General features: G+C 36.5%; 1 protein-coding gene across 2 annotated transcripts; it reads right to left on the bottom strand.

The window, feature by feature from the left end:
• Nucleotides 1-172: 172 nt before the first annotated feature.
• LOC310921960 (transforming growth factor beta-1-induced transcript 1 protein-like) lies at nucleotides 173-12,631 on the bottom strand. 2 transcript variants are annotated; one of them, XM_083882222.1, is made up of 6 exons: nucleotides 12,521-12,631; nucleotides 11,783-11,926; nucleotides 10,023-10,181; nucleotides 7,869-7,950; nucleotides 5,718-5,866; nucleotides 173-2,334 (listed from the first exon to the last, which is right to left on the bottom strand). In XM_083882222.1, exons 1-6 carry the CDS (start codon nucleotides 12,557-12,559, stop codon nucleotides 2,224-2,226), a joined length of 684 nt encoding a protein of 227 aa, XP_083738348.1. In that variant the 5' UTR covers nucleotides 12,560-12,631; the 3' UTR covers nucleotides 173-2,223. The 2 variants fall into 2 exon arrangements, with proteins under 2 accessions (XP_083738348.1, XP_083738349.1); XM_083882223.1 differs by lacking the exon at nucleotides 10,023-10,181.
• Between the last annotated feature and the right edge of the window lie 642 nt (nucleotides 12,632-13,273).

Genomic DNA, 13,273 nt, shown 5'->3' with positions numbered 1-13,273 from the left:
AAAAGGAGGCGGTGCTATGAGGGGTAAGGGATGGGTTGTGATTGGTTGGGAAGGGTGAGGGTGGGAAAGGCGGGAAGATGGGAGATAACAGCGATGAGGCCACGCCCCTCAAATGTGATTGGCTGAAAGGGAGGGCGGGGCTAAAATAAACTATTCTGATTGGACGACGCGCGTGGGTTTTTCCGGGTTAAGCGACGCCTTCTTACTAACTCGCTTCCCTTTTGTGGGCGTGGCTTTTCCCATATAAGAAAATGTGGGCGGAGCTTTAGACCCGAACCCGCTTAATTTCCATATAAGGCAAAAAGGGGCGTGGCCACGTGGAGAGGGCGGGGCTTGAGCCTTAAAGGGCCCAAAATGGGCTAAAAATGCCCCAAAATTGAAAGAAAAAATTTAAAATTGAAGGAAAAATACCCAAAATTGAAAGAAAAAGCCTCAAAATTGAAGGAAAAAAACTCAAAAATGGGTAAAAATTGGGGCAGAACAGACACAAAATGGCCAAAAATGGCCCCAAAATGACCAGAAATGGAAAATAATGATCAGAAATGGCTTAAAATTATTTAAAAAGGGTTGAAAATGATCCGAAATGTGCAGAAATGAGGCCAAAAACCAAAGTTTGTGCTGCGAGTGTTTTATTGAGCCGCGTGAGCCGGTGCTGCCCCGGAAAATCCCCCCAAAAATCCCAAATTTTCATTAAAAAAACCCCAAAATTCCTCCAAAAAAACCCAAAATTCCTCCAAAAAAACCCCAAAAATTCCTCCAAAAAACCCCCAAAAATTCCCCAAAACCACCTTTAAAAAATCCCCAAAAAAATCCTTTAAAAAACCCCCCAAAACTCCCCAAAAAACCCCAAAATTTCCCCCCAAAAAACCCTTAAAATAAACCCAAAAATCACTTTAAAAAACCCAAAAATTCCCCCCAAAAACCCCTTAAAGACCCAAAAAATTTTCCCCAAAACCCCCTAAAAATCCCTCAAAATCTCCCAAAAAATTTCCATTGATTCCACCAAAAAAAAACCCCAAAATTTTCCCAAAATCCCTTAAAATAAAATCCCAAAAAACCCCAAAATTCTCCCAAAATCCCCCAAAAATTCTCCCAAAAATTCTCCCAAAAAAACCCCCAAAATTCTCCCAAAAAACCCCAAAATTCTCCCAAAATTCTCCCAAAAAACCCCAAAAATTCTCTCAAATTTTTTTTCAAATTCAATTTTTTTTTTTTTAATTTGACAGATTTTGTGAATATTTTTGGTGACAATTTTGGATATTTTTCTGAATATTTTTTGTGAATATTTTGGGATATTTTGGGATATTTTTGTGAATATTTTTGTGCCAATTTTGGATAATTTTGTGCCAATTTTGGGATATTTTTATTAATATTTTTTGTGAATATTTTGGATATTTTTGTGTATTTTTTTTTTAATATTTTGGGATATTTTTGTGAATATTTTTGTGAATATTTTTGTGAATATTTTTTGGACAATTTTGTGCCAAATTCGGATATTTTTGTGACAATTTTGTGAATATTTTTTGTGAATATTTTGGAATATTTTGGGATATTTTTGTGACAATTTTTAAAATATTTTTTGTGAATATTTTGGATATTTTTGTGAATATTTTTTGTGCCAATTTGGGATATTTTTGTGAATATTTTTGTGAATATTTTGGGATATTTTTGTGCCAATTTTGTGCCAATTTTGTGAATATTTTGGTGAATATTTTGTGAATATTTTTGTGAATATTTTTGTGAATATTTTGTGAATATTTTGTGCCAATTTGGGATATTTTTGTGACAATTTTGTGAATATTTTTGTGAATATTTTGAAAATTTTTCTGAATATTTTTAATTAATTTTTTGTGAATATTTTGGGATATTTTTGTGAATATTTTTTGTGAATATTTTGGGATATTTTATGAATATTTTGGAATATTTTTGTGATAATTTTGTGAATATTTTCGTGAATATTTTTGTGAATTTTTTTTTGTGAATATTTTTTGTGAATATTTTTTGAAATATTTTTGTGTCAATTTTGGATATTTTTCTGAATATTTTTTTGTGAATATTTTTGTGAATATTTTGTGACAATTTTGGGCTATTTTTGTGAATAATTTGTGATATTTTTGTGAATATTTTTGTGAATATTTTTGTGAATATTTTGGATATTTTTGTGAATATTTTGGAATTTTTTTTTTGTGTATATTTTTTGTGGGGTGGGGGAGGGGCCTTTGCTCAGCCCCGCCCCCAGGGCTGCCCCTCCCCCTCCCGGAAGTGACGTGGGCAGAGCGGGCCCCGCCCCCCCCGGGCCAGGAACCGCCCACCGGGTAACGGGGCCCCGCAGGCCTGGGGGGAAAAACAGAAAATTCCGGTTAAAAACAGAGAAATTCGAGTTTAAAACACAGAAAAACAGAAAATTCGGGGTCGGAAATGGGAAATTCAGGGTTAAAAATGGGAAAAATTGGGTTAAAATGGGAAAATTTGGGTTAAAATGGGAAAAAAATGGATTTTTTTGAGATTAAAATAGGAATAAATTGAATTATTTGGGGTCAGAAATGGGGAAATTTGGATTTTTTTGAGATTAAAACAGGAAAATTTTGGTTATTTGGGGTGAGAAATGGGAAATTGGGGTTAAAAATGAGGAAATTGGGAAATTTTGGGGTTAAAAATGGGAAAATTTTGATTTTTTTGGGGGTTAAAAATGGGAAAAATTGGAATTTTTTTAGACTAAAATAGGAAAATTTTGGTTATTTGGGGTGAGAAATGGGAAAATTTGGGTTAAAATGGGAAAATTGGCAAAAATTTGGGTTAGAAATGGGAAAATTTGGGTTAAAAATGGGGAAATTTGGGAAATTCGGGGTCAGAAATGGGGAATTGGGGCTTTTTTGGGGCTTTTTTTCGGGTCATTTTGGGACAGTTTTTGGGGACATTTTTGGGACATTTTTGGGACCTTTTTTGGTCATTTTTGGGGACCTTTTTGGGGACATTTTTAGGACCTTTTGGGGGGCTTTTCTGGGGCATTTCTGGGCCATTTTTTCACCTTTTTTAATGGGATTTTTTTGTTTTTTTAATGGGATTTTTTGGGGGGATTTTTTCAGGATTTTTGGGATTTTTTTTCCCTGATTTTGGGAATATTTTTGGGATTTTTTGGGGATATTTTGGGGAATTTTTTGTTATTATTTTGGGATTTTTCTGGGGATATTTTTTGGGATTATTTTGGGGAATTTTTCGGGATATTTTTGGGGAATTTTGGGGTTTTTTTGGGATTTTTTGGGGATATTTTGGGGATATTTTGGGATGGGTTTGGGGCATTTTTGGGAGGGTTTTTTGGGCCATTTTCTCACCTTTCTCAATGGGATTTTTTTGGTTTTTAATGGGATTTTTGGGGGGAATTTTTGATTTTTTTCCCCCTGATTTTGGGGATATTTTTGGGATTATTTTGGGGATATTTTGGGGAATTTTTGGGAAATTTTTTGGGGATATTTTGGGGATTTTTTGGGATTATTTTGAGACATTTCTGGGATATTTTTGGGGATATTTTGGGGAATTTTTTTTGTTATTATTTTGGGATTTTTTGGGGGGATATTTTGGGGGATTTTTGGAATATAATTTAGGATTTTTGGGGGGGAATTTTTGGAGATTTTTTGGGGATATTTTTGGGAGGGTTTTTCAGGTCATTTTCTGACCTTTTTTAATGAGATTTTTTGGCATTTTTAATGGGATTTCTTTGGTTTTTAATGCAATTTTTGTGGGTTTTTTTGGGGGAATTTTGTGATTTTTTTTTCCCTGATTTTGGGGATATTTTGGGGATATTTTTGGGGATATTTTGGGGATATTTTGGGGATATTTTGGGGATATTTTGGGGATATTTGGGGTTTATTTTGGGTTAATTTTGGGGATATTTTGGGGATATTTTGGGGTTAATTTTGGGTTAATTTTGGGGATATTTTGGGGATATTTTGGGATATTTTGGGGATATTTTGGGGATATTTTGGGGATATTTTGGGGATATTTTGGGGATATTTTGGGGATATTTTTGGGGATATTTTGGCGATATTTTGGGGATATTTTGGGGATATTTTGGGGATATTTTGGGGATATTTTGGGGATATTTTGGGGATATTTTGGGGATATTTTTGGGGATATTTTGGGGATATTTTGGGGATATTTTGGGGATATTTTTGGGGATATTTTGGGGATATTTTGGGGATATTTTGGGGATATTTTGGGGATATTTTGGGGATATTTTGGGGATATTTTGGGGATATTTTGGGGATATTTTGGGGATATTTTTGGGGATATTTTGGGGATATTTTGGGATATTTTTGGGGATATTTTTGGGGCTATTTTGGGGATATTTTGGGGAATTTTTGGGGATATTTTGGGGATATTTTGGTTAAAATTTGGGATATTTTTGGGTAAATTTTGGGGATATTTTGGGGAATTTTTGGGGATAATTTTGGGATATTTTGGTTAATTTTGGGGATATTAATTGGGTTAATTTTATTTTTGGGGCTATTTTGGGGATAGTTTTTGGGAAATTTTGAAAATTATAATTTTTAGGAGATTTTGGGGATATTTTTGGGTTAATTTGGGATATTTTGGGGATATTTTATTTTGGGGATATTTTGGGGATATTTTGGGGATATTTTTGGGGATATTTTGGGGATATTTTGGGGATATTTTGGGGAATATTTTTGGGTTCTTTTGGGGGATATTTTGGGGAATTTTTTGTTATATTTTGGGGAATTTTTGGGGATATTTTTAGGGATATTTTGGGGACATTTTTTTTATAATTTTGGGATTTTTTGGGGATATTTTGGGGGATTTTAAGAAAATTTTTGGGGATATTTTCGGGGATTTTTTTGGGATATTTTGGGACTATTTTGTGGGTTTTGGGGATAGATTTTTAATGGGATTTTTTTGGGATTTTTTGGGGCAGTTTTGGGCCCTTTCTGGGTCATTATTTTCACCTTTTTTTACGGGATTTTTTTGGTTTTTAATGGGATTTTTTAATTTTTTTTTTCCTGATTTTGGGGATATTTTGGGGATATTTTTGGGGATATTTTTGGGGATATTTTTGGGTTAATTTTGGGGATATTTTGGGGATATTTTTGGGGATATTTTGGGGATATTTTGGGGATATTTTGGGGATATTTTGGGGATATTTTGGGGATATTTTGGGGATATTTTGGGGACATTTTGGGGATATTTTGGGGATATTTTGGGGATATTTTGGGGATATTTTGGGGATATTTTGGGGATACTTTTGGGTTAATTTTGGGGATATTTTGGGGATATTTTGGGAATATTTTGGGGATATTTTGGGGATATTTTGGGGAATTTTTTGTTATTATTTTGGGGAATTTTTGGGGATATTTTTAGGGATATTTTGGGGAAATTTTTTTTATTATTTTGGGATTTTTTGGGGATATTTTGGGGGATTTTAAGAAAATTTTTGGGGATATTTTCGGGGATTTTTTGGTTGTTATTTTGGGATTTTTTTGGGATATTTTGGGACTATTTTGTGGGTTTTGGGGATAGTTTTTAATGGGATTTTTTTGGGATTTTTGGGGGCAGTTTTGGGCCATTTCTGGGTCATTTTTTCACCTTTTTTTACGGGATTTTTTTGGTTTTTAATGGGATTTTTTAATTTTTTTTTTCCTCATTTTGGGGATAAATTTGGATATTTTTGGGGATAAATTTGGGTGTTTTGGGGTGTCTCTGACCTGGCAGACGAAGCACTGGGGGTGCCAGAGCCCCCCCAGGGCGGCCACGAAGGCGTCGAGCACCGAGCCCCGACAGCCCCGACAGCGAACCCCGAACAGCGACCCGAAATCCCGGGGGCAGAACGGGGCTCCCCCCCGCTCCATGAAACCTGAAAACGGGGAAAAAATACAGAAATTGGGAAAATCCGGGTTAAAATGGTGAAATTCGGGTAAAAATCGGTGAAAATTCGGGTGAAAAACAAAAAAAATTGGGTTAAAAATGACGAAATTTGGGGTTAAAAAATCAGGAAAATTCAGATTTAGAAACGGGAAAATTCAAGTTAGAAATGGGAAAACTCAGATTTAGAGACGAGAAACTTCAGGATTAGAAACAGGAAAAATTGGGACGATTTGGGGTTAAAAACCAAGAAATTTGGGAAAATTCACGTTAGAAATGGAAAAATTGCAAAAAAAATTTGGGTTAAAAATGGGGAAATTTGGGGGTTAAAAACAGGGAAACTTTGAATTAGAAATGGAAAAATTCAGAGTTGGAAACAAGGAAATTTGGGGTTAAAAATGGTGAAATTGGGGTAAAAAAAACAGTGAAAAATTTGGGTTAAGAACAGGGAAATTTGGATCAGAAATGGGAAAATTCAGGGTTAAAACCAGGAAAAATCAGGGTCAGAAATGGGAAAATTTGGGGTTAAAAATGGGGAAAATTTGGGTAAAAAATGGGGAAATTTTGGGTTAAAAATGGGGAATTTGGGTCAGAACGGGGAACCCCCCCCGCTCCATGAAACCTGGAATAGAGAAAATTGGGGTGAAAAATAGAGAAATTGGGAAAATTCGGGGTAAAACGGTGAAATTCGGGTGAAAATAAACGGTGAAATTCGGGTGAAAATCGGTGAAAATTTGGGTGAAAAACAAAAAAAATTAGGTGAAAACCAAAAAAATTTGGGTTAAAAATGGTGAAAATTTGGGTTAAAACCAGGAAAATTCAGATTTAGAAACGGGAAAAATTCAGATCTAGAAATGGGAAAAATTCAGGATTAGAAATGGGAGAAATTTGGGTTAAAACGGTGAAATTCGGGTGAAAATCGGTGAAAATTTGGGTGAAAAACAAAAAAAAATTGGGTTAAAAATGGTGAAGAATTGGGGGTTAAAAATGGGAAAATTCAGATTTTAAACTGGGAAAATTCCGCGTTGGAAACGAGAAAATTGAGGGTTAGAAACAAGGAAAAATTGGGGAAAATTTGGGTTAAAAATGGTGAAATTTGGGGTTAAAAAGAGCGAATTTTGAGGTAGAAATGGGAAAATTCAGATTTAGAAATGGGAAGACTCAGGGTGAGAAATGGGAAAATTTGGGTTAAAAAATGGGGAAATTTGGGTTAAAAATGGAGAAATTTTGGGTTAAAATTGGTGAAAATTCGGGTGAAAATCAGTGAAAATTTGGGTTAAAAATGACGAAATTTTGGTTAAAATCGGTGAAAATTCGGGTTAAAAATGGGGAAAAAATGGGTTAAGAAATGGGAAAATTCAGATTTTGAACTGGGAAGATTCAGGGTTAGAAATGGGAAAAATTTGGGTTAAAAATGGAGAAATTGAGAAAATTTGGGGTAAAAATATGGGGAAATTTGGGTTGAAAAGGGCGAAACTTGAGTTAAAATGAGGAAAATTCAGATTTTTGAACTGGGAAGATTCAGGGTTAGAAACGGGAAAATTCAGAGTTAATAAACGGGAAAAATTCAGGTTGGAAATGGGAAAAATTGGGGTTAAAAACTGAGAAATTGGGAAAATTTGGGGTAAAAACCAGAAAAATTGGGAAAATTCAGGGTTAAAAACAGAGAAATTGGGAAAAATTCGGGGTAAAAAAAAATGGGGACATTTGGGTTAAAAACAGTGAAATTTGGAGTTCAAAATGGGGAAATTTTGGGTTAAAATTGGTGAAAAATTGGGTTAAAAAAAGGCAAAATTTGAGTTAGAAATGGGAAAATTCCGATTTAGAAACAGGAAAATTCAGGGTTAGAAACGAGGAAAAATTTGGAATTTTTGGGGGAATTTTTAGGGTTTTTTTTTTTAAATTTTAAGGTGGAATTTTGGGGGTAATTTTTGTCTATTTTGGGCTGATTTTTGGGGTTATTTTGGGTTATTTTGGGGTGTTTTTTCACCCACCCTGGTCCCCCAGCACGTCCCCGCAGTGGGAGCAGCAGAAATGCTCCGGGTGCCACGTCCGGCCCAGGGCACTGACCACGGCCTGGGGCAGGAAAACACAAAAATTACACCAAAAACACCCCAAAATCACCTGAAATCACCCAAAAATCAGCAAAAATCATCCCAAAATTCACCCCAAACCCACCCAAAATCACCCAAATCACCCCAAAATCCCTTTTTACCCCCGAAAAATCCCATTTTTTTTCTCTTTTTTTCCCCTAAAAATCCCATTTTTTGTGCTAAAAATCCCTTTTTTTTTGGCTAAAAATCCTTTTTTTTCCCCCACATTTTCCCCTCCATTTTCCCCCCATTTTTTCTTTATATTTTCCCCAATTTTTCCCCAATTTTTCCCCATTTTTTCTTTATATTTTCCCCCAATTTTTCCCCAATTTTTTCCCATTTTTTCCCCAATTTTCCCCAATTTTCCCAATTTTCCCCCAATTTTTTCCCCATTTTTCCCCAATTTTTCCTCATTTTTTCTTTATATTTTCCCCAATTTTTCCCAATTTTTCTCCTTTTTTTCCCCCATTTTTCCCCATTTTTCCCCAATTTTCCCCCCATTTTCCCCCAATTTTCCCCCATTTTTTCCCCATTTTTCCCCCATTTTTTCCCCCAATTTTCCCCCAATTTTTCCCCAATTTTCCCCATTTTTTCCCCATTTTTTCCCCATTTTTTCCCCCATTTCCCCATTTTTTCCTCATTTCCCCCCCAATTTTCCCCCTTTTTTTTTTTGCTAAAAATCCCTTTTTTTTTTTGCTAAAAATCCCTCTTTTCCCCCCCTTTTTTCCCCCAAAAAATCCCATTTTCCCCTCCCATTTTCCCCTCTAAAAATCACATTTTTCCCCCTAAAACCCCCCATTTTTTTTTTGGCTAAAAATCTGATTTTTCCCCCTAAAATTCCCATTTTTTTGCCCTAAAACCCCCATTTTTTTTCCTAAAAATCCCATTTTTTCCCCATTTTTTTTCTAAAAATTTCATTTTTCTCTCCATTTTTTCCTTCCCTAAAAATCACATTTTTCTCCCTAGAAATCCACATTTTTTGCCCTAAAAATCCCATTTTTTTTGCTAAAAATTCAATTTTTTTTTCTAAATCCCCCAGTTTTTTCTCTTTTCCCCCAAATCCCATTTTCCCCATTTTCCCCTCCCCAAAAATCCAATTTTTCCCTCCCATTTTCCCTCTAAAAATCTCATTTTTTGCCCTAAAAATCCCTTTTTTTTTTGCTAAAAAATTCTTTTTTTTTGCTAAAACCCCCATTTTTCCTCCCCCAAATCTCCCAATTTTTCCCTTTTATTTTTTTCCCCCCAAAAATCCCATTTTTTCCTCCCAAACTCCCCAAATTCCCTCCCTAAAAAAATCCCATTTTTTCTCCATTTTTTCCTCCCCAAAATCCCTTTTTTTCCCCAAAATCCCAAATTTTTCACCCAAGTCCCATTTTTTTTTCTTTTTTCCCTTTTGCAAAATCCCATTTTCCCCCCTCCAATTTCCCTCCCCAAAATACTCCCATTTGTTCCCCATATTTTGTCCCCAAAATCCACATTTTTCCCCCTAAAAATTCCAAATTTTTTTCCTAAAAAATCCCATTTTTGCCCTATTTTTTTTTTCTAAAATTTTCATTATTTTTTTCTCCATTTTTCCCCCTCTAAAATTCTCATTTTTTCCCCTAAAAAAATCCGATTTTTCCCCCTAAAAATCTCATTTTTTGCCCTAAAAACCCCATTTTTTTTGCTAAAAACCCCAGTTTTTTCTCTTTTCCCCCAAATCCCATTTCCCCCATTTTCCCCTCCCCAAAACCCCCATTTCCCCCAAAAAAATCCCATTTTTACCCCACTTTTTTTCCCAAAATCCCATTTTTTTTCCCAAAAATCCCGTTTTTTCAAAAAACCACCATTTTTCACCCCAAAATCCCATTTCCCTCCCCAACCCATTTTCCCATCCCCAAAATCCTATTTTTTTCTCCATTTTACCCCCAAAAATCCACATTTTTCCCCCTAAAAATCCCATTTTTTGCCCTAAAAACCCCATTTTTTTTGCTAAAAATTCCATTTTTTTTGCTAAAAACCCCATTTTTTTTCTAAAATTTAATTTTTTTTTTCTCTAACTGTATAATTTCTCACCCCGAGCACGGGCTGTTGGCACCGGTGGCACTTTGGGGCGCAGGGGGGGCACAGGGGGGCCCCGTTGTGGCTCAGGAACCCCCCCGGGCCCAGGGGGGACCCGCAGGACGAGCACAGAAAATGCTCCGGGTGCCACCACCAGCCCAGGGCGCGGATCGACTGACGGGGTTTGGAGAAATAAATTAAAATTAAAATTTAAATTAAATTATTGAGGTGAAAAATCAGGAATTTTTTTCAAAAAAATCCCCTCGAAAATTGGAATTTTTCATCCAAAATTACCCCAAAAATTCCCCCAAAAATCCCCCAAAAATTCCCCCAAAATACCCCCAAAAATTTCCCCAAAATGCCCAGAAAAATTACCCCCAAAAATTCCAAATTTTCCCCCAAAATCCCCAAAAAATCCCCTTGAAATCCCCCTAAAAATCCCCCCCAAAATCCCAAATTTCCACCCAGAATTCCCATTAAAATCCCCCCAAAAAATCTCCCCAAATTCCCCAAAAATTCCCCTCCAAAACCTCCCCAAAATTACCCAAAAATATTCCCCAAAAATTCCCCCAAAATGCCCCAAAAATTACCCCCAAAAATTCCAAATTTCCACCAAAATTCCCAAAAAAATCCCTCCCAAAAAATCCCCCCAAAATCCCAAATTTCCACCCAAAATTCTCATGAAAATCCCCCCAAAAATTCCCCCAAATTCCCCAAAATTCCACCAAAAAAAAGCCCAAAAACTGCCCCCAAAAATCTGAAATTTTCACCCAAAATCACCCCAAAAAATCCCCCCAAGAAATCCCCCCAAAATTTACCCAAAAATCCCCCAAAATCCTCTAAAAAATCCCAAATTCCCTCCAAAATTCTCTCCAAAATCTTCCCCCAAATCCGCTGGATTTTCCCCCAAATTCCCTCAAAAAATTGCAAAAAAAAAAAAGGCAATAAATTCCAAAAAATCCTGAAAAAATCCAAAAATTCCCCAAAAAATCCTGAAAAAAAAAATTAAAAATCTTGAAAAAAATCCCCCAAAAATCATTTAAAAATCCCAAAAAAAAAATCCCAAAAAATTCTTTTAAAATCACCAAAAAAATCCCCAAAAATTCATTTAAAAATCACAAAAAATCATTAAAAAATCACAAAAAATCCCCAAAAAATGATTTTAAAAATCCGAAAAAAATTCCCAAAAAATTCCCAAACCCCCCAGAACCCTAAAAATACCAGAAATTGCCCAAAATTCTCACCTGTGCAGTGATTTTTTCTCCACAGCCTTTACATTTCTGGGGTTTCTCGGTGGGGACCCCCCGGCCCCGCAGCTCCTCCCAAACCCCCAAATCTCCCCCAAAAAATCCCAAAAAATCCTGAAAAAAATTCATTAAAAAAAAAAAAAAATTCCAAAAAAAAAAAAAAAATCCCCAAAAAAGACCAAAAAAAATCATTCAAAAATCCAAAAAAAATCCCCAAAAAATCCCTAAAAAACCTCAAAAAAATCCTCCAAAAAGTCATTTAAAAATAATTTAAAAAAATACAAAAAAATCACTTTAAAATCCCCCCCAAAAGAATAACTTAAAAATCCAAAAAAAATCACCAAAAAAAACCCCCATTAAAAAGTCCCTAAAAAAATCACCAAAAAAATCATTAAAAAATCGTAAAAAAATCATTAAAAATCCCCAAAAAATCATTTTAAAAATCGGAAAAAAATCCCAAAAAAATCCCAAAAAATCCCCAAAACCCCCCAGATCCCAAAATTTCCCAAATTTCCCCCAAATTCTCACTTCTCCTGCGATTTTCTCTCCACAGCCTTTACATTTCTGTGTTTCCCCGGTGGGGACCCCCCGGCCCCGCAGCTCCTCCCGCAGCCGCCGCAGCAACAAATCCAAATCCTCCCCTGGATCCTCCTTGGGGGGGTTTGGGGGACTCTGGGGGAAAAATCAGAATTTTGGGAAAATTTGGGGAAAATTTGGGGGAGTTTGGGTGAAATTTGGGGGATTTTTGGGGATTTTTTGGGATTTTTTTTTTATTTTTTTGGGATTTTTGGGGGTTTCGGTGACTCCAAATCCTCCCCTGGGTCAGCACTGGGGGGGTCTGGGGGAAAATCAGAATTTTGGGGGGAAAAAATCAGAATTTTGGGGAAATTTGGGGGGATTTGGGGGCGTTTTGGGGGGATTTGGGGGTGAAAAAAGGGAAAATTGGGAAATTTTGGTGAATTTTAAGGGGATTTTGGTGGGTTTGGGGTCATTTTTGGGTATTTTTGGGTCGTTTTTCTTGTTTTTTGGGTCATTTTTGGTGTTTTTTTGGGTCAATTTTGGTGGGTTTTGGGTCATTTTTCTTGTTTTTCGGGTCATTTTTCTTGTTTTTCGGGTCATTTTGGGGGTTTTTTGGGTCCTTTTGGGGTTTTTTGGGTCATTTTTGGTGTTTTTGGGTCAATTTTGGGGTTTTTCGTGTCATTTTTTTGGTTTTTCGGGTCATTTTGGGTGTTTTTGGTGTTTTTTTGGTGTTTTTTTGTCACTCACGGTGTTTCCCTGCAGACGGAACTCGGCCAGTTCCTCCATCAGCCGCTGCAGCTCCAGCGAGGCCGCGGATTTCGGGGACCCCTCCCCCAATTCGGGGGGTCCCGAGGGGGTCCCCGAGGCCCTAAAGGGTCAGGGGGGAAATTTGGGGGATTTTTGGGGGAAAAATTACCCCAAATTTGGGTTTTTTTGGGTTTTTTGGGGGTTTTTTTTGGGGAACTGACCCAAAATTTGGGGGTTTTTTGGGGTCCCAACATGAATTTTGGGGGGTCCCAACCCAAATTTGGGGATTTTTGGGGGATTTAAACCCAAAATTTGGGTTTTTTGGGGGATTTTAACTCAAAATTTGGGTTTTTCGGGGGGTTCAAGGGAGAAATTTGGGGTTTTTTTGGGGTCCCAACCCAAAATTTGGGGGATCAGGGGAGAAATTTGGGGGTTTTGGGGGGTCCCAACATAAATTTTGGGATTTTTGGGGGGGAAATTATCCCAAAATTTGGATTTTTTTGAGGCTCCTGACACAAATTTTGGGGGTTTTTGGGGGGTCAGGAGAGGATTTTTTTTGGGATTTCGGGGACCCCTCCCCCAATTTGGGGGGTCCCAGGGGGGTCCCCGAGGCCCTAAAGGGTCCACGACAAAATTTTGAGTTTTTTGGGGGATTTCAACCCAAAATTTGGGGTTTTTTGGGGGATTTCAACCCAAATTTTGGGTTTTTTGGGGGGTTCAAGGGGGAAATTTGGGGTTTTTTGGGGGGTCCCA

Source organism: Zosterops lateralis (assembly GCF_965231275.1).
Source record: "Zosterops lateralis genome assembly, chromosome: 39".
NCBI lineage: Eukaryota > Metazoa > Chordata > Aves > Passeriformes > Zosteropidae > Zosterops > Zosterops lateralis.
This window is presented reverse-complemented; position numbering and strand designations above follow the sequence as displayed.